The 20318-nt window shown below is 57.5% G+C and overlaps 1 protein-coding gene and 1 long non-coding RNA gene across 6 annotated transcripts in view; one reads left to right on the top strand and one right to left on the bottom strand.

Annotated features, from left to right (window-relative positions):
- SHANK3 (SH3 and multiple ankyrin repeat domains 3) overlaps positions 1-20318 on the bottom strand; it is a 50782-nt gene that overhangs the window by 28292 nt on the left and 2172 nt on the right. For 4 of the 5 annotated variants that reach the window (XM_024992891.2, XM_059886312.1, XM_059886314.1 and 1 more), the window contains exons 3-15: positions 20013-20216; positions 19173-19244; positions 17483-17591; positions 17256-17407; positions 16996-17163; positions 16804-16920; positions 16367-16444; positions 15587-15653; positions 9653-9923; positions 6619-6821; positions 5499-5612; positions 435-510; positions 116-198 (exon numbers count right to left, since the gene is read on the bottom strand). In XM_024992891.2, coding sequence (XP_024848659.2) covers positions 116-198; positions 435-510; positions 5499-5612; positions 6619-6821; positions 9653-9923; positions 15587-15653; positions 16367-16444; positions 16804-16920; positions 16996-17163; positions 17256-17407; positions 17483-17591; positions 19173-19244; positions 20013-20216 — 1714 coding nt within the window. Of the gene's footprint in view, positions 1-115; positions 199-434; positions 511-5498; positions 5613-6618; positions 6822-9652; positions 9924-15586; positions 15654-16366; positions 16445-16803; positions 16921-16995; positions 17164-17255; positions 17408-17482; positions 17592-19172; positions 19287-20012; positions 20217-20318 lie in introns of all 5 variants that reach the window. The other variant, NM_001371021.1, reaches the window with a different exon arrangement.
- On the top strand, positions 130-2699 carry LOC112446798 (uncharacterized). The gene is made up of 2 exons (XR_003034921.2): positions 130-219; positions 1190-2699. It is a non-coding gene; the product is annotated as an uncharacterized lncRNA (long non-coding RNA).

The following is a 20318-nucleotide window of genomic DNA, read 5'->3' as shown; positions in this document are numbered from 1 at the left end:
CCAGAATAGACAGTCACGGCGGGGAGACAGGAAGGGAGCGGGCAGTGGGGGAGAAAGGGGGCAGAGGCCAGGCAGGAGGCGAGCATCGCCAGTGGGACACCCCCCTGGTCATTACCTTTGGCCCCCCGGAGCACAAAACCAAAGCCTTCGTGGTCCCGTTTCTGCAGGACAGCCACCTTGTCGTCAATGACATAGTCACTGATGAAGGAAAATGGAGAGGTGAGAAGAACCCTGCTGAAGCACCCGGATCAGGCTGACCCCCCACATGCCCCAGACAGGGTCCATGGGCAGCGCCCGCCCTAGGAGTCGTCCCTGGACTGGCCGGGGAGGCAGCAGACGTGCGGGTTGGGCACCACCCCGCCCCGCTGACTGCTTCCCCCCGGGCCTCCCCCATCTGACCCCCTTGCCCACCGGCCCACCTGCCCCTTCTGTACCTGTGTGCAGAGAGGCTGTCGTAGGAGCCCACCGTGTAGTGGCGGAAAAGTCGCTTTGTCCGGTCCTCACGGGTTTCTGAAGGGAGGTTGAGGAGCTGACGGAGGGTCTCACCCTCCAACTGGCCTGAACCCCCCTCACCTGTGTGGGCCGCCAGCCTCTGCCCACACACATGCCCCTGGCCTGGCTGTGCCCACATGGAAATAGGGGTCCAAAGCCTGGGGTACTGGGCCCAGCAGTCCTAAGGTGAGAAGGCTGAGGGGACCATGTAGGAAAGGGTCCAGGGTCCAGAATGGGCAGGGGCTGTGGCTCACCCTTCTCCTGAGCAGCTGCACAGAGCAGACCAAACAAGGCCAGGGCAACCACAGGGAGAGCCAACAAGCCCCGAAACTCAGGGCAGAGAAGGTGAGCACACACACGTGTATGGCCTGGAGCCGTGTGCAAGCGCTGTGTTCAAACAGGCATGTGTCTGGGTGACCTGCAATCACGTGCAGCTGTTGTGCTCACACACGTGGCTGTACATGTGCGTGTCTGTGTGTGCAAGTGCAGGCGTCACGCTACATACTCTCAAGCTCTGGCATGGAGGCAGCCTTGTGTGGCCAGCGTGTCCCTCACCACAGGGATGCTCGCCCTCACGGGCTTTTGCTCCAGATCGTTTCTCTGAGCGGGCAGGGAGGGCTTCAGGTTTGGGGGGCGGGTCCCCCTGCCTGCTCTCACTGCCTCCCACAGAGCGTTACCCATCGTGCTCTCCCTGCAGAGCTGGCCAGCTGCCTGCTACCCCAGCTCGGCCTTGCTGACGTCCTGCAAGCCAGCAGGTCCCAGGCCACAGCTCTAGCCATAACCGCCCTGCTCCAGACGGACTTCTCCCGCGGCCTGTGCGCTGGGCTCTCCAGTACCCTTGCACCCACTCCTGCCTCCGGCTTCCCAGGACCTCTGTTCCAGCTCTGCAGCTCCACCACCACCTCAGATTTCATCCCTCAGCTCCTCCCTCCTTCTCTACCAGCTTAACATTTCGCAAGATTAACTTATTCGTTAAAGAAGTATGTACTGAGCTCCTACTACGCACCAGGCTCTGCGAATACAGCAGAGAACAGAAAGAAGCCTCTACGCTGCGCAGTGTACAGTCTAAACCGTACAGCTGAAGAGACAGAGGAGTCAAGAACCAGGCATACACAGAACACGTCGAATGCTGGCAAGCAGTAAGAAAAAGTAAGCAGATGGGGACACGGCAGCTCTAGGTGGTCACATGAAGGCCTCACCGTGAAGGGAGAGTTGAACAAAGGAAAGAGGGCATAAGGGAGCATCTCTTTATGTGGGTAAAGGGCCTTCCGGGGGTGGGGGTGTTCAGGGCAGAGTCACATGCCAGGTGCCAGCTCGGGGTTTTCAAGGAACAGTGAGCAGCCTAGGCAGCTGGGGCAGAGGAGTAAGAGACAGCAGCGGGGAAGGAGAGCCAAGAGGGAACCACGGTTCTGACGGCTGGTCTCCTCCACTGACGGTGAGCTCCCTGCAGGCAGGAGCTGTGCCGTGTTTATTTCTGTGATCCATACCAGGCGTTCCGAGTGCTAACTGGGAGGGCAAAGCGGTAGACAGCTGACTGGCTGGCTGGGGGATGGCTGGATGGCACAAGGGACAGACAGGCCAAGTCAAACAGTAAACACATACATAAGTGGATGGAGGGAGAGCGTGGGTGGGGGCTTGCTGGGGGGTTGCTGGAGAGCAGGCGGAGGGCAGGATGGGTGGTGAGTCAAAGGACAGAAGGAGCAGCGGCAAGACAGGAAGAAGCGCTCGTGTTATCGTCAGAAGACAGATATCGGGAAAAGCACTGGTCTGGATTTCAGAACGCACAGATGTCGGGAAAAGCACTGGTCTGGATTTCAGAACGCACAGATGTCGGGAAAAGCACTGGTCTGGATTTCAGCACCCTACCGCTAACTTGTGTGATTCTCTGCACGTCGACAGTCCCTCTTGGCCCTCTCCTTACAGAGCAGGACAGTTCACCTTGGAGGCCCCCTCGGTTCTGACAGCCTGTAGTTTTACCTCACTGGCTCCCTCCCAAGTACTGGAGTCTCTCTCCCCTCTGCAGCACACCTGCTCCCACCACCCTGCAGTCCCCAAAGCCAAGCCTCGCCCAGCCCTGGGGGCGGGGCCCAGACCGCTCTCCCCTCCACTGCACCGTTCTCCACACGGACCCAACTCTGGAAATGTTCACAGTGCCTGCCTGCAGAAGGACCGCCCCCACCCCCAAAAAAAAGAGCTTCTGCAGATCACTGGCCTCCTGTTTTTATATTTATCGACCAAACACAGTGTATTTATTACATAACGCAAATTCATTTTCCAGTTTTATTAATCAGACACGTAAAAGCCAGCTAAAATGCAAACACACACATGGTCGCCCGAGTACTGGAAGAAGGGGGAGGGAGGAGCGGCAGAGCCACGGCCCGGGGCCCCACACCTGCCGCCAGAACTCCCAGGCCGCCCGCCCCGCCCCCACCGGCTCACCCTCCCTGCTGCACCTGCTCCCTGCACCCAGACGGGCACCATGGGAGCCGCGCTCTGCAGCACGGGTGTCGCCTGGCCCACACATGTTGGCAATGTCCCCTCCTTGGCCTCGAAGTCCCTGCTCCAGTCTCAGAAACAGATCCTTCTTTGGATCTGGGCCTGTTGGAAGCAGGTTTGTGTTCCTGGGCCGCCCTCTCACCTCTGGCAGAACTCAGCCCTTGGGTCCCAGACCAGAGGCTCTGTCCAGAGCAGCTGGGCCAGGCCTGCAGGTGAGGACAGAGGTGATTCCCACCCACCAGCAGGCAGCCTGGCAGGCCTGTCTCCCTGCCAACCTATGAAACGCTCCCACCTACCCAGTACCTTCTGACACCTTCTGATTGCACAGACCAAAGCCCCAGCCCTCGTCCAGGGCCCCACCATTGCCCAGAAGCCTACAGCCCCCTCAGCAGGGTATTCTGTGTCCTCTCCCACTCCACGACCCTGGCCCAGCCCTGCCCCCCGCCCCTGCTCCATCTCCTCACTTTGTCCTGCCTGGACCGTCACCCTAATCCTAAATGAACAGCACAATCAGGACAGCAACCCCCTCCCCCAGACTCCGCCTCCTATGATACCGCCATGAACTAACGCCCCTGGTCCCAGGACCCCTGCCTCCAGCCCAGCCCCTGCCCCATTCAGGTTCACTCACACCAGAGCCCGTGAAGTGTGGCGGTGACAGCACAGACCCTGCAGCCCACCGCCTACACTGCAACAAGGACTCTGCTCCTTGGACTGTGGAACCCATCCTCCTAGAGATGGACTAACAACAACTGTCCCCACCTCCCAGGCCTGCTGGGATGAACCAATGAATTCTTAGATGTGAAAGAGGGAAAAACCAAGCCAGGCATCCCGACACTGCTCGGAGCACGCCGGGTGCCAGCACGTGCAGATGCAGCAGGCCATGCCACACTCTGGCCAACAGGCTCTGCCTCACCCCGTCAGCTGACCCCCTGGCAGGCCCCAGCCACCCTTCAAGGCTCAGTTCAAACAACCCCTCTGCTTAAAAGCCCTCTCTGACTCCTTCAACCAACTCAGGGAGCCTCCCTGGGCTCATGCCATCACAGTCACACCACAACGTGCCTGCTGGAGCACGGCGCACACCTGCTCCTCGTTCGGCACAGAGCCAGCCCCTGTGATCCCAGCTCCCAGCACAGCATCCAGCACATGCCAACCACCCAAGAAACATTAGCTGTTCTCAAATTCTGAGTCCAGTCCAGACCTCTCTCCCTTCCTCCCCAGCTTCAGACTCAGCTCCAGCTGCCCCTGGACCCACACAGCTCTCAAACCACAACCTTTATTCCCCACACTACGGGGCAGCAGACGGCTCCACCCTAGGCAGGTCTGGAGGCTTCCTCCCGCCTCTCCTATCCACAGTTGGCACCAGCGCCCAAACCGCTGAAATCATTTTCCACCTCAACATACCACCCCACCTGCCCACCCTGGGCAGACCAGAGGGGGTCATGTCCCTTCCAGGCTCCTAGCCACAAGGAGAGCCATCAGAGCAAGGTGGTGAACAGCCAAGGATAAGAGTAAAGAATCCTGCCCAGGAAGGGATCAGCGGCCACGTTCTACCCAGGGCAGGGGCCCAGGCCACACGGGGTGGGCTGCCCTGGGGAAATTCTCAACCCAGGATAAGGAAGCACGGCAACACTGGGTCTGAGCCCCTCATGTGCAGAAAGACAGGTGTGTGCACCCCGGGTCCAGACACACCATTAGTGACCACCACGAGCCACCACTCAGGAGGGGGCTCCCCTGTCCCACTGTGGGTCGAGAGGCCTCCAGGGCTTGAAGTCAGCTCTGGCTGGGGTTTGAAAGGACCAGTCTCTCCTTTCTACTGGCAGGACCGCCTCAGATCCCAGCACCCAGAGGGCTCCTTCCTGGAGGTGCAGGTGACCGGCCCCAGGGTGACACGGAGGCTGCTGACCAGCCCCAGGAGCCACGGCCTTTGCCCCCACTTCCTCCCTGCCGGCTAAGGATGCAGTCGTCCCCCACCTGCTGCCTTTAGACCATCCTGGCCCCAGGGTACCCATGACAGCCCCTCTGGGCCCAGCTGGCCTCGTTTCCTCTTGGCTGGCCCAGGCCTCCCTGCGCTGCCCACTTGGACAATCTGTCCACTTTGGAATGACGCCTCTTTTCTCACACTGACCTCTTTACTTGCTTGCCAGCCACACAGCAGTCACACACTCCAAGTACCCAGCATTGATGGGAGAACCTTGTCTGGGAAGGACTGTGGTCACGAGAGCCACATGGGGGATCCCAGACTGGTGCACACTCACACGAGTCCATCCTGTGGGCATGTCACAAGTGTCTCCACAGCGGTCCAGGGTCCAGATGTACACATGTGTGCTGGTAAGTGTGGGGCATGTGGCGTGTCTGTCATGTACATGAGTTTGCATCTACTTCTGTGTGTTTGAATTTGTTCTAGTCTTTTCTCTGTGAATATAATCTGGGTTTGCCTCCAAGCAAGAGCAAGGGGAAGCTGGAAGAGGAGGTGCCCTCAGGAGCTGCCCAGGGAAGCGGGGGTCACTCACCGTGGCGGGCGTCATACTGTCTCATCTGCACCTCCTCCACGCAGTCAGCCGGGAACCAGCCCGTGCGGCCTTTCACGGTCCCCTCCCAAAAACCGCCCTCCCCAATGCTGAGCACTGGGGGGACAGAAGCCAGACAGGCTGTCAGGGCAGAGGGGCGCAGCCAGAGCCCACCTGGCCGCACTCCGCCCCCCGCCCCCGACCACCATCTCCACCATCACCACCCAACCTTCCCGTCTCTCTCCTTCTCTTCTCTTCCCTCCCTTCATCCTCCTGGCTTTTTCCCTGGGAAAATTTTGGGATCCACACGGAAGAGAGAAAAGAACAGATGGGCACGGCACAGGATGGGCATGTGGGGGACAAAGAGATGCACAGATGGACACACTCGAGGGGGGACAGGCGGCAGAGGCAGGGGCCACAGTCCTCTCCTGCCCGCTCTCCTCCCTGCTCTTGAACCAACTCTCCCATCCCAGGGGTCACTGCCAAGAGCTGAGGGTCACTGTGCTGTGGCCAGGAGATTGGGCCCCATGATGGACCATGGGGAGCTGACCAACACAACCGCTTCTTCCTCAGGCTCCCTGGACAGAGGGCACTCATGAGGGGCGGACCCCAGTGACAACAGAGACCCCATAATGGGAGGAGCTTGTCATGGCACAGGATCCCCTCATTACAGACACCCACAGAACTGGCAGAGAATTCCACATATCACAAGCGTTTCCAATGAAGAAAGTCCCAGAAGTGACACAGGAACCCCATAATTCAAGGAAGCTCTGTAACCGGATAGGGTCCTACGAACATGAGAACCCCACCACCAGCAGCCCCCAGAACGACACAGAAACACCCCCGTGAGGAGAGGAGCCCCCGTGGTGACATTTTGGGGAGCCCAAGATGACAGAGGATGGAGAGAAACCCGCATGACAGGAGCCCCGTGAAGACGAGCAGCCCTCCCTCCACGGTGACACAAGGCATCCCCAGGGGCACGGACATCCCATAATGACCGCGGCGGCCCAGAGCTCCCGGGGACACCCCTGGTGACAGCCCCTCCACGCCGCCGCGAACGCCCGCGGGCCCCAGGAGGCCCGGCGCCGCGCCCCCCGCGACCCCGCCCCCCGCGCCCCCTCACCCTTCACGGCCTCGCCGCGGTGCAGCGGGATCTCGCCCTCGCCCTGCGGGCTGTGCGCCTTCACGGCGATGAACTTGCGGCCGGGGACTGCGCTGTAAAGTTTCCGCTTCGGGCCCCGGGGCGGCGGCGCGGGGGGCGCGGGGGGCGCCGGGCCGGGGCCGGGCGCGGGGCCGGGGCCGCCGGGGCCGCCGGGCCCGCTCGGGCTGTAGACGAACACGTAGGTGACGGACGCGATGCCGGGGGGCAGCGGGCACGCGAAGCCGGCGCCCGGGGCCTCCATGGCGCGCGGCCCGGCCCCGCCGCCGGCCTCACCGCAGCCGCCGCCGCAGCGCCCGCCGCCCGCCGCCCGCCGCCGCCCGCCCGCCCGCCGGGGGCCCGGCCCGGGGCCGCTCCATGGGCCGCGCCGCCGCGCCCGGCCCGCTCCCGCCAGCGCACGAGCCGCGCCCGCTCAGGGCTCCGGGGCCGCGGGGCTGCGCTCCCGGGCGCGCCGGGCTCGCTCCATGCCGCGGCCGCTCCGCGCGCCCCGCCTCCTCCGCGGCCCGGCTCCTCCCTCTGCGGGCGGCGGGCCGGGCTCCCTCCTTTCCCCCTGCGGCCCGGTCGCCGCGGCCCGGACGCGGGAGAGGCCACCGGGCCGAGGAGGACTACGGTGCGCGGAGGGGAAGGCTGGGGAGGGGTCGGTCCGACGGAGGAGCGCGGGGACACCGGGAGGCGAGGCCGGCCAGGAGAGGAAGTCCGAAGGGGCTTCGGACTGGAGAAGAGCGTCTCAGAACCGGTTCGGGGTTCGCCTAGCCTCCAGGAGGGGCTCCCCCGGCGGGTCCGCGCCCCCCTCCAGCCAGGGCCTCGGCCACCTCACACCGTGGCCGCCGCGAGTGCTGGGCGCCCGAATCCCCCTCTGGACCTGGGTCCTCTCCTCCCGGACATCCGCCTCGGATGCTCATGCCCTCTCCACGCTGACCGCCTGGGCACCAAGCCCGAGGCCTCAGCCCTCAGCCTTCGCCTGCTCAGGGGCCTGCACCGGCTCCCTAGCACCTGGGCGGACCACGTCCACAGTCTTCGCCAACAGCCAGGCTCTCGGAGGCGAGAATTAGCTGCACTTCAGTAATACAGCTGGTGCCTTCTTTTCTCGGCCCTGGCCGTTCCCAGCACCTCAACTATCCCACTCCTGCTAGTCTGTCCAACTGTGGCCAACTGTGAAGTTACCGCTCAGCTTCCAACACAGCCTTCTCTGCCCTGCTCTGTGATGCGGGTGGGGACTCTGACATTGCAGGCCAGGCTTTGCCAAGAGGGGGCGCCACCTCCCCCACCTCTATGCCACCCCCTCCGACAGCAGCTCAAACTCAAAACACTTCCTCTCCTGCAATCAAAGGTGATCCCCCACTGAGGCCCTCTCCCTCCAGAGTGCACCAAACTTCCTCAGCCCAGTCCTGGCCGCTCACTGGGAGGCCCCCTTGCCTGGATCACTCCCCACTTAATTGCTTCTGAGCCCTGGGCCCCAGCTGTCAGTGTCCTGAGACTCTTAGAACTCCCGGCTATCAGCCCCCACCACAGTTGGCAGCCTAGGCACCTACTCAATGTTTGTTGGAAAGAGTAATAAAAATTTTATTCTCCCCACAGAGCAGTGAGCTGGAGCCCCACCAGCAAGGCTTAGTTTGTGTTTGCTAAAAGGATGAGTGAATATACAAAAACCAAATCAAAGCAGGGCTTCCACAGCTCCAACTCAGGAGCAGCCTCTGCAGAACTGAACCATCCCAGAGTTTGTTATTTTAGCTACAGGGCTATGCAAAATTTGGGGGGAGAATTGAAGTGACTTGGGGCAGGACAAATAGCCTTGCAGTCTGGGTAGGGACACAGAAAGACAGAGAGGACACCACAGGTCAAGGCTGTATGAGCAGGGGCAACAGCAGAGGAAGAAATGGCTTTTATAAGCTCCTGTTGCACCCCAGGCCCTCTGCTGAACGCTCACACTTAGCAAGTCTGGGAATCAGGTCTACCTGGGGGCAAGTTAAGCTGCTTCCTAGCTCTGTGGCCTTGGCCAAGTCATTTACCCCACCTGAGTGTGAGGACCCTCATCTGTAAAATGGAGCACAGCCTCGTACAAGGTCAAGGTTAAGTGAGATGACACGCACTACGCTGCTCAGCCCAGCTGTCACTGTGGAAACAAAGCGCTACTTGGGTGAGCCAGCATGTCTCCAGAGCACCTTCTATGTGACTGGCTCCGGGGCAACTGCAACTCCTGCCCTGAAGGTGTGGGGAGGCGAGAGGCCTTAATCGGCAGCGCTGGCTAGTGCTGTGGCCAGGGGTCCAAGTAGGGAGCCTTCACTGCCAGGCTCCAGATGGCTTCCCAAAGGCAGTGTTTTGGGTAGGATCGGTCACGCCTAACTGATGAGAGACCCAGGCACAGAGTGGCTGTGGGTGCAAGGAGTGCACTGGACTCCGACCGTCTGTAAAGCCAGTAACCACCTTTCACTCCCACTGCTCGGCTCATTGGGCTTCCAGCCCAAGAGTCTAGTGGGGCTCCTGCCCAGGCTTTTTGCTGTAAATTCTGGGAATGACAAATCCTTGGTTCTCAGGATCCCAGCACTCGTGCTGAAGGGTAAAGAGGAGAACCATGGAGGCCAGAGGGGTTGGGGAAACACCAAGACTCTCCTCTGGGAACAGGGTTGGGGTCCACCTATGCATCTGGAGCCCTCAGGGAGAGGACGCACCAGTCCCTAAACTCTTAGCACAGCTCACCCAGCCCTCGTCCTCCTCCCTGGCACGAAGTTTTCTAAACCACAAGACCCTCTCCTCCCAGCGCCCTCCCGCAGCTGCCCACTGCCCTCAGCACAAGTCTGACTGCAAACAGAGCTCAGTGTCGGGGAGCCTGCCCCAGGCCAGGAGACCTCACCGTTTTCCCTTCCCCACCCTGGGAGGCCCCCACCCAAACCTTGGCTCATCCCTGCAGAGCCAGGCCTCTGCAGAGAGCGGGCCTCTCCCTGCCACTCGCCCGCCCGCCCATGCCAACCCTTCCTGGCTCAGGCCCACCTCCTCCTACCTGATCTTGCTCTGGCTGCCCCTGCCTGTGGCAGGGCCGCTGTCGTTCTGCTGGTCCCCATCCCGGTCCCGGTCTTTCTCCTCCTGCAGTCGCTGGAGCAGCAGCTGGTGGGGGAGGCTTCGCAGTGAAGGCCCAGGAGAAGCTGCCGGCTGCACCTCGCCCTTCAGGTTGATGTCACTGGCTGAGCGCTGCAGGGGCCGAGGCGAGGCCAGGGCGCTGGGGCCCGCCAGCCGCCGCCGCTTCGCGTAGCTGGGGGTTTCCCTGAATGGCACTGGGGTGGGGGGAGGGGAACAGGTGAGACTCCGGGCGGCCAGATTAGGGAACCAGCTTCTCCAGTTTTGCCTGGTGTCTCTAGATTTCAAAAGTAAGATCCTCTGTCCCTGGGGCTGCCTCAGTCCCAGGCAGAACAGGTCAGGTGATCACCCCATGACTGAAGCTGGGATGGGTGGGAGAGGACAGGGTCACATACCAAGCTGCCTCTAACTCTAGCTTCAGAGGTAAACGCCTGCCCTTCCTGTCAGCCAGATGAGTCTCGGGACTCCTTAGATCTGCTCTTGGAACTGCCCATCTCACAGGCTTCCAGAGAGACAAAAAACCGGCCACATGTGACACACCTCACCAGCCGACCACTGTATGGAGCTATTTGCAGTTGACTATCACCAGAGAAACTGTAAAAGAGATATTCTAGACCAGGGGTTGGCAAACATCTGTAAAGAATCCGATAGTAAACAGTTCAGGCTTTGCAAGCCGTTCAGTCTCTGTTGCAAGGACTCAGCCCAGCCACTGCAGTGTGAAAACAGCCTCAGATAATATATATGAGCAAATGGGTGTGGCTGAGTTCCAATAAAACTTTATTTAAATAGCAGATGGTGATTAAAACATGATCCAACTATATGCTTTTACAAAAGAGTCACTTTAGATCCAAAGACACAAGTAGGCTTAAAATAAAAGGATAAAAGAAAATATTTCATGTAAATAGTAACCAAAAGAGATCTAAGTACCTTCATTAATATCAGACAAAACAGACTTAAAAAGTATTAAGGAGACAGAGGACATTATATTTGCTAAAAGTGTCAATTTGTCAACTAGATTAACAATTATTAGCATATATGTAACAAACAACAAAGCATCAAAATATATAGAAACAAACATTGATATATTTGGAGAAATAGACAGTTCTACAATAATATTTAAGACTTCAACACCCTGCTTTCAATAATGGACAGAGCATCTAGAGAGAAGATCAGTAAGAACACAGAAGACTTGAACCACTTGGACCTAACAAATATATACAGGACACTCCACAAAACAAAAGCAGAATACACATTATTCTCAAGGGCACGTGAAACATTCTCCAGGATAGATCATTTGTGAGGTCACCAAAAAAGTCTCAATAAATTTAAAAAGACTGAAATTATACAAAGTATCTTCTGCAGAGAGGATGGAATGAAGCTCAAAATAAATAGCAGGGGGAAAAAAACCTGGAAAATTCCCAAATATGTGAAAACTTAAACAACACTCTTAAACAACCAATATGTCAAAATAGAAATCATAAGAAAAATTGAAAACACTTTGAGAAAATAAAAACAAAAATACAACATACCAAAACTCATGAGACGCAGCAAAAGCGGTACTAAAAGGGAAATTTATAGCTGTAACACCTACATTAAAAAGGGAAGTCTCAAAAAAAAAAAAAGGAGTGGGGGGGAGTCTCAAATCAATAACCTATTTAAGGAACTAGAAAAAGAGAAGCAAACCAAACCCAAAGGAAGGAAACAGTAAAGACTACATGAGATGAACCAAATAGAGATTAGAAATACGGAGGGAATCAATGACACCAAAGTTTGTTTCTTCAAAAATATCAATAAAGTTGACAAACCTTTAACTAGGCTAGGGAAAAAAATTAGAGAAGGCGGATACAAATAACTGAAAACAGAAATGAAAATTGATATGTTACTACCTGATGTTATACAATTAAAAAGGAATATAAGAGAATACTATGAATAATTGTATGCCAACAAATTAAATAAACTAGATAAGGTGGACACATTTTTAGGAAAACGCAAATTACCAAAACTGACTCAAGAAGAAATAGAAAATCTAAACAGACCTATAAAAAGCAAGGAGATTGGATCAGTAATCACAAATCTCCCAACAAAGAAAAGTCCAGCATCAGATGGCATCACTAATGAATACTACCAAACATTTAAAGAGGAATTAACAAAATCCTTCTGAAATTCTTCCCAAAAAAAATAGAAGAGGAAGGAACACTTTCTAGTGTATTCTATGAGCAATTTAAAAATGATCAAAGAACTTAACATTTCTCCAAAGAAGATATACAAACACCCAATAAGCACATGAAAAGATGCACCAATAGCTGTTAAGAAAATGCAAATCAAAACCTCAGTGAGATACCTCTTCACTTGGACTAGAATGGCTATAATTTTTTTTTAAGGTAATAACAAGTATTGGTGAGGATTTGAACAATTTGGAACCATCATGCATTTCTGGTGGGAATGTAAAATGGTGAAAAACAATTTCGCAGTTCCTCAAAAAATTAAACATAGAATCATCATATGACACAGCAATTCTACTCTAAGTATGTACCCAAAATAACTGAAAGCAGTATTCAAACAAATACATTTCACACACGTCCATACAGCAATATTCACAATAGCCAAAGGGTGGAAACCACTCAATGTCTACCAAAGGATAAACGGATAAACAACAGGTCACAGATACAAAGAGTGGAATAACATTCAGCCATAAAAACTAACGAAGTAGTGATACATCCTACAATATGGATTACGTTGGAAAACATGCTTCAGTTTGTTGAAGGAAGCCAAACACCAAGCGTCATTCCACTTACATGAAATATCCAGAACAGGCAAATCTATACAAACAGAAAGTACGTTAATGGTTGGCAGGGGCTGAGGGAGGGGGAATGTGGAATAATTGCTTAATATACACAGAGTTTCCATTTGTGATGATGAAAATGTTATGGAATTCAATAGAGTTGGTTGTGAATGTCTTAAACACCACTAAATTATTCGATTTAAAATAGTTAATTTTATGTTACATGAATTTGATTTTAACTGAAATTTAAATCTTTGATTTTAAAGCCTCAATTAAAATAAACAACAGACGGAAGGCTGGATTTGGCCTGGGTGCAGTTTGCCAAGCCCTGTCTAGACTCTGGTCATGCAGACCAGCAGCCTCACCTCCAGCTCCTTAGGAAATCTCAGGCTCCACCCAGACCCTCTGAGTCGGAATCTACATTTAACTAGATCCCTGGGTGACTCAAATGCACACTACGAAGTGAGAAGCACTTTCCTAGGGCACTCTTCAAAAGCACTCTGGGACAAGTCAGTGAGAAGTGTGCCTCAGAGTGTGTACACCAGAGCTGGGAGGAGGGCCTGAGGACCCAGAGGCAGCCCGAGGCAGCAGGGAAGGAAGCAGAGGCGGCTGCTCCCAGGCAGGGTCCCTGCTTCCTGCGGGTCAGGGCAGGGCGGCTGCCAAGAGGCTTCCAGGTGACCTGTCCCCTGAAGGGTGACGACAGGGCTCAGCCTGCAAGATCCCTCCAGGCGGCTTCATGCTGGAGGAAAAGGAAGGCTGGCTGGGCAGAGGCTCCCTGCTGCTCCTCCTGTTGCAGGTCCCACCTGGGTCCCCAAGCTGAGGCGAGACAGGACCTCTGACTCCCAGAGGGAGCGTGTGCCGAGGGGAGGGGGGGACCAAGAGTGGATCTCTGGATCACTCCAGTCTGAAGACAGGCTCTGCTATTAATCCCTCTGTGTCTGGGGTTTCCTCCTCTGTAAAAATGGACTAACAGCACTCACTCACTGGGGGCTTGTTGAGAGAGTTGTCATAAATGCTCAGAATATACTCCCCTGTGACTCAGGCACATCTGGCTGTGTCATCTGAGTATATGTGTGACATCTGAGCATGTAGGGGTGCGTGGCCAGCAGAGCTGATGCCAACTGTGGGACTAACTGATGTGACCTCTCAGCTCAGCCACAAATGCCTGACCCCAGCCAGGTGAGCGCACCCTGGATCAGCCAGACAGAAGCTGATAATGGTGACCACAGGACCCCCAGCATCTCTGTCCAAAGACGAGGGGCAGCTGAGGCCTTCCTGACTCTCAGCCTGGACCACAGAGAAGCCCCCACCCTCCCTCCCACCAGCTGGACCAAGGCTACCTGCCAGAGTCCAGACCCGTGGAATCGAACACTGCATAAGGTCAGCGGGGGAAGGAGTAAAGAACCATAAAAGACTTTATTTTACCTAAGGAAACTGAGGCACAGAAGTCCCAAGCTGCTTTCCCAAGGTGACCTCACAAGCAGCAGACCGAGCCCCACACGTCCAGAAACCAAGCTCGTCCCAGGCTGACGGCCTCCTCCAAAATAAGCAGCAGCCGCAGCCAGGCCATCACTGGAGCCTTGCTCTGCCTCTCACCCCAGTTCAGACCTCAGGCTTCACCACAGTTCTCTCCCAAGCAGAACCCGGACCGCAAGTCGGCACCGTTGCGTTGGCTCAGTCACGTGCTCAACATGCATCAGCTGCTGCTGCTGGAGGGTTCAGGGTCTGCCCACTGTCACAGACCCCTGACCCTGCCTGGAAACGAGGGGCTCACAACCAAGCCTCACTGCCGGCAGGTCTGCTCAGGGGAGCCTATATACGAAGACTCCTTAATCGTGGACTTGACCTTATCCTAACCGTAACCTACCCTAACCTCACATGAGAAGCAACAAGGACTCAGACCCTGGGACCAGCCTTAGCCCTCTGCTGTCCACTGCCACTTTAAACTTTGTAAAACTGGAGGCACCAGATACTGCAGTCCCAGCAGAGAGGGAAGCCTGGGAGTCTACGCTCCCAGGAGAGCCGTGGGCAGAAAGCCTTGTCCACCCAGGACAGAGAGAGCAGAGACAGGGCTCGCTCTGTGGCCAGGTGGCTGTAAGGGGCAGCCGCTGGCCAGAAAATACTCTTTTCAGGAGGAGAGGCCCACCTCCAGCCACTCCACATGGGGAGGGGAGACTCAGGATTTGCAGGACAGCTTCCCAGCCAGCCCCACAGGCAACACTGCCCTGGGAGAGGGTGGCCCCTGAGGCCTGAGGTTCAGACTAGGCAGCAGCTCCTGGGCTCCCTCGGGTGCGTGCCGGGCCCCCCGAAGCACTGGCTGCTGAGGGCTTAGAGCCCCTTGTCCCAAGACGGCTGCCGCCTTCCCCACACGCATGCCTACCACTGCGCTCTGATTTCTTCACACATGCATACAGGTGGCCTTGTTGTGTATGAAGCTTGCCGTGGGCCACTTAAAGTGCGTTGTTTCCAGCTGAAGTGAAACACCGAGCGTCTGCGGTGGCGCTCCATTTCCACTTGTCTCCTGCTGGCCCTTCACACGACCTCACAGGAAAACACCCTGACCTAACTCCAACCCTGCTTCCAACCTAAGCTGATCCCTAAGTCCACAGTGGTAACAATTACGACTGGGGGCAGGAGGGGAAGGGGACGACAGAGGATGAGATGGTTGGATGGCACCACCAACTCAACGGACATGAGTTTGGGTAAACTCCGGGAGTTGGTGATGGACAGGGAGGCCTGGCGTGCTGCGATTCATGCGGTCACAAAGAGTCGGACACGACTGAGCGACTGAGCTGAACTGAACAATCACAACCATACCCTTAAGGCTGACCTGACTAACAGATCCACAGCCTTCACCTAACCGTGACCCTAACCTGACCCTCTGTCACCTGCACTCCCTATCCCTGCGGGGCCCACTAATGGGACCACTGGGACCACTCCCAGTTGCACTGGGAGAGTTGGAGGAAAAGGCTCCGGGTTAGGGGCTCCCTTGTAACAACCCCACTCACTCTTGCCCTGTTGGGCCCCGACAACCCCCACAAATCCACATCGGCAGGGCCCTTGGTGGGCAGAACTCACCAACATCCGAATCTTTGTGGGTCTTGATGACCTCCGCGAGCTCAAAGTTCCCTGCTATGATGGCCACCTGGGGGGTGGGAGGGAGATGGAGGGAGGCTTAGCAGCACAGACTTGCCTTCTCTCAGCCCTTGGGGTTCCCTGAATGCCCAAGCAGGCTCAGACCTTGGCCCCTGTTTGACCCACCACCCCAGTCTGTGTGGGACTGAGGGGTCTCCTGGGACACAAGACTCTTGGAGCTAAAGCTGGAATACACTGGCCACCCTGCCCATTCTCGGAACAGCCCCTCCACACGCCTGGTCTCCCCACATGACCTGTGAAGGCCCCTGAATGGACAGTCACGAGCCAGGCCTGGTCTCCCCACGTGACCTGTGAAGGCCCCTGAATGGAGAGTCACGAGCCAGGCCTGGTCTCCCCACGTGACCCGTGAAGGCCCCTGAATGGAGAGTCATGGGCCAGGCCTGGTCTCCCCACGTGACCTGTGAAGGCCCCTGAATGGACAGTCACAGCCCACACCTGTTCTCCCCTGGCCCCAGAGCCCTGTCACCCTCCTCTCCTCTCCCTGGAAGGGGGGCCGAGGGAGTCGTCCTCAGTGAGCACCCTTCATAAGAGCGAGGCACTGCCCTGGCTCACACCCTTCCTCCACCTCACCCTGGGATGACCCTGGGCCCAAAGCTCTCTCACGCTTTACAGGGAATAGACCAAGGTCCAGAAAGACCAAGCCACACAGAGATGGAGAGACGCGCCCCAGGGAGCCCCACACTCCTGCAGACATTCACTTACCTGGAAGGCTGTCTGGCTATTGTAATTGCGGACATCCTTGTTGGCTCCTCGGAAAAGCAGGACACGGGCACAGCTCTCCTGCGGGAAGATGGGAGGAGGGGTCACAGCTGGGGCAGCACCTGCACACACAGGGCCCACGGCTGCGTGTTCAGCACACACACGTGTAGCATGGGGACGAGCAGGGCAGGTGTAAGTGTGCAGGTCCTAGCTAGCTCAGAGGGTCCAGATGCACACAGTGCACACGTGATTGTTCAGAACACACACGCGTGACACGTGTTCAGGGAAACGACAGGCACACATGGACCGCAAGGCCACCCAGCTCAGTGCAGGAGGCAGAACACGCAACTGTGGTGTGATCACAGGGTCAGACATGCACACACACAGAGTCACTGCACAGCACCACCCGTGTGCACACATGTGCAGACGTGCAGACCGACCTGGTTGTAGAGGGCACAGATGTGCAAGGCTGTGTTCCCAGAGGCGTTCTGAGCCCCCATGTCAGCTCCGTAGAACAGGAGGTGCTCCAAGTGCTGTACATGCCCGAAGCGGCAGGCCTGGGGGAGGGGGCGTCACTGCTGGAGCCCAGACCCTCAGGCCGACCCCGGGCCCACCCCTGTGCCCCCGCCTACCTGGTGGACTTCCTGCCAGCCGTTCTCGTCGGTGGTCCCCAGCTGAGCATGGTCGTGCAGGAGCAGCTCGCAGCAGAGGGCATCCCCCCCGCCCAGGGCGCTGTGGTACAAGGGCGTCAGACCACGGCTGTCCTTGTAGTCCGGTGAAGCGCCCAGGTCCAGCAGGGTCTGAGGGCAAGAACCCCAATATTCATGCCAGGCCAGCCTCTTTCCGCTCCTGGGTCACACAACGCTCCGGCGAGGGCTGGGCCTGAACTGACCGTCAGGGCGGCCGCATTCCGCTGGCGCGTGGCACAGTGCACGGCCGTGAGCCCGTCTCTTGTGCGGAAGTCCAGGTGGGCGCCGCCGTTCTTCAGCACCTTCAGCAGGTCGGTGGCATCGTCCAGCTGGGCAGCCAGGCTCAGTGGACACTCTGGGTTCAACGGACAGGCAGAGGTCACAGTCCTGGCCATTCCCAGACCGTGCCCCTCCCTGATCTGCTTCTCACCTCCTGAGTCAGGATCGTGGAAATTGGGGTCCAGCCCCTTGTCCAGCAGGCGGGCCACCTTTTCCGTGCTGTGCAGCTGGACATATTCCATAAACTTCTTCAGGTTCGCCTGGAACAGCCAGCCATCCGGATCAGCCCACACTTGACAACCGTCCTCTGACCATCACCCACATCACCCAGGGAACTGCCATACCCCTCAGTTGGACCCGCCAGCCTAAACCACGACCTTCTCCCTTTCCCGTGGTACCCTGACCATGCACTCCCACTGTGGCCCCAATCCCAGCTCCACTGAATCCGCATGCTGCTCCAGGTCCTTCCTCGCCTTCCAAGCCCAGCTAAGGTGCCTGAGGCCCCAGGCCCTCCAGAGACAAAACGCATCAGAAATAGGACAAGGTGCCATAGGGGCAGCTCCACATGAGGGGGTACCCTCTGGAGGGTTAGGACAATAGGCCAAAAGGAAGCACGGTCAGAGCTGAGAGGAAAGATCTCGGCCCCACCAGCGTGGGGGGCGGAAGGCTTAGTGTGGTGCTGGGGGCCGGCCGGAGACCAGGCAGGCAGAAACACGGGACTGTGGCACGGAGTTGAAACTCATCCTAAAATCAACTGAGACTCACTGAAGGTCAAGACTCATCGGTGTCCTGCGGGTCACTGAGGTCAACTTTAGAGGAGGTGATGGGTTATACCAACACCACTGAGGGAGTCTCTGCCCAGCCACGGAACCAAAGCAGCAGAGGACTCTGGCACGGAGACACCAGGGTCACAAGGGGGTGACGGGGGCACAGGGGTGAACGTGCAGATCCCTCTCTTAGGCCCCAGAGACTGCCAAGGAAGTGTCCAGCAAGCAAATGTCCACTGGCCCACAGGAGCCTGGGATGGGAACTCAAGGAGTCTGCCTATGGAAAGGGCCAGGGTACCCACCCTGCCCCTCCTACATTCAGAGGAGGCAGGGAGGTGCCCCCCAAAGAGCATGTGGCGTCAGACCCTCCTAGCAACAGTACCCAGGAGTAAAGACCCCACAGGTAGGCCTAGGGATAGGGCCTGGGAGTCAGAAGATCTGGGTTCAACCCCAACATCACTGAATGCAGAGCTGTAGGCAAGTCACTTAGATTCTCCTGGATTCAGTATCTTCATCTACGAAATGGGATAATAACAGTTCCTCCCAGAACAAAAAAAAATAATGAGATGCCTAATTTCAAGTGCCTCACACTGGATGACCACTAAGTCCCGGATGCCCTGTTCTCCCCACCCCAACCCAGCTCCCCTCAACAACCCCATCTCCTCACGTCGCCCCCACAAAGACACTGTACCCTACTGCACTCCACCCCTTAACCAGGGGCCCACCAGAGGGCTCAGCGAGTCTGACCTGAGTGGAACCCATCACCAGACCGACCACCCCAAAGTCATGGTGCCCGGAGTCTGCATCCGGCCCTCTAGCCGCCCCCAACACCCACTCTGGGTCCCTGATGACAGGAGAAAGCAGACTGAGCCAAAGCGGGCCAGCCCAACCAAGCTGGGATGGCCGTTCTGGGGACAGGGGGAAGGCCTCAAGAAGGGAATTTTTCAAGGACATTTTTGACATCACAAAATCCAGCTAAGGCTGAGCTAGGGGAGCACTGGCCATGGTGGGGAGGGGACTGGAGGGAGTGCAGAAGATCACCTTCGAGTACCCTTGCTGTGGCTGCCTCCTTACCTTTGTGTGAAGCTTTGCAAACTGCTTATCATCAATGAGGTTCTGGGCATAAACTCGCCTCTTGTATCGAAACTGCTCAGGTAAAGACAAGGCAGAAAAAGGCACCCACCTGGACTGAGTAAGTGAAAGCAGACACACAGTGGAGTCCTGCCCACTGCTGTGTGGCCAGGGCCCCACTGCTCATCGCCCCATAACAAAGCTCCTACCACCGACCTCACCAGCCCATGCACACGCCATGGACACGACCTGCACGGAGGGCAGGTGTGCTGCACGCCCAGCGGTCCCTCTGCCTGCTGTGCCCTTCCTGTCTCACCCCCACCCCCAGGATTCCCTGGAAACCCTCAGTCCTCTTCCAAGACCAGGTTCCAGGCCTACCTTCCTAGACACCCCTCTCTGGACAGAACTGTGCCTATCTGCCTGTGCCACCAGGGAGGCCCAGTCAGCTGAGCTCAGCGACCATAACGCTTGTTCCAAAGCCCATTGCACTTGCCACCCCCACCTTCAAACCGGATCTGGTCCCCTTGCTCACAGGGTGCTCAACGGCCTTTACATCATGAACAGGTGAGCAAACGAGGAAGACTTAGACTGTCCTTAGGACGACTGCACGGGCGGTGGCAGGAAGACAAGACACAGATGTGCACACAGCCTGCGGCGGGCGCACTCCACGCGGCGCTCTGGGCACTCACGCCCGCTCAAACCCCGTCGCACGTGCTGCTGACCGCGTGCCTGCACGCGGCTCACTCCTCACTCGCCCCGTACACACTAACTCCCCGCGTCCGTGCCCCTCGCTGCCGCGCCCTCTGGAGCTCGGGGCTCTGCCCGTTCCCGGCCGCTGCTCACCTCCAGGTAGGGCAGGGGCGTGTCCAGGTTGGGCGGGTATTCCTGCAGAAGCCGCTCCTCGTCCAGGAACTTCCCGGCGCGGCCCCGGGAGGGCGGCTGGAAGAGCCCGTAGTTGAGCGCGTCCTGGAGGCTGTGATTGAGGGCGCAGAGCACGCGCTGCTTGGCGGCCCAAACGGGCGCGGCCGGGTCCAGGCGCAGGCACTTCTGTAGCGGAGCGCGGTCGTGAGCCGATCGGGCCTCCCGGCCAGCGCGGGGCACGGAGGCCCGGGGCGCCGCCCGAGTCCCGGCGCGGGAGCGGAGGCCGCG

This window comes from Bos taurus, chromosome 5 (genome assembly GCF_002263795.3).
Source record: "Bos taurus isolate L1 Dominette 01449 registration number 42190680 breed Hereford chromosome 5, ARS-UCD2.0, whole genome shotgun sequence".
In the NCBI taxonomy this organism is placed as follows: domain Eukaryota; kingdom Metazoa; phylum Chordata; class Mammalia; order Artiodactyla; family Bovidae; genus Bos; species Bos taurus.
Note: the sequence above shows the minus strand (reverse complement) of the source record. Positions and strands in the feature narration are given on the sequence as shown.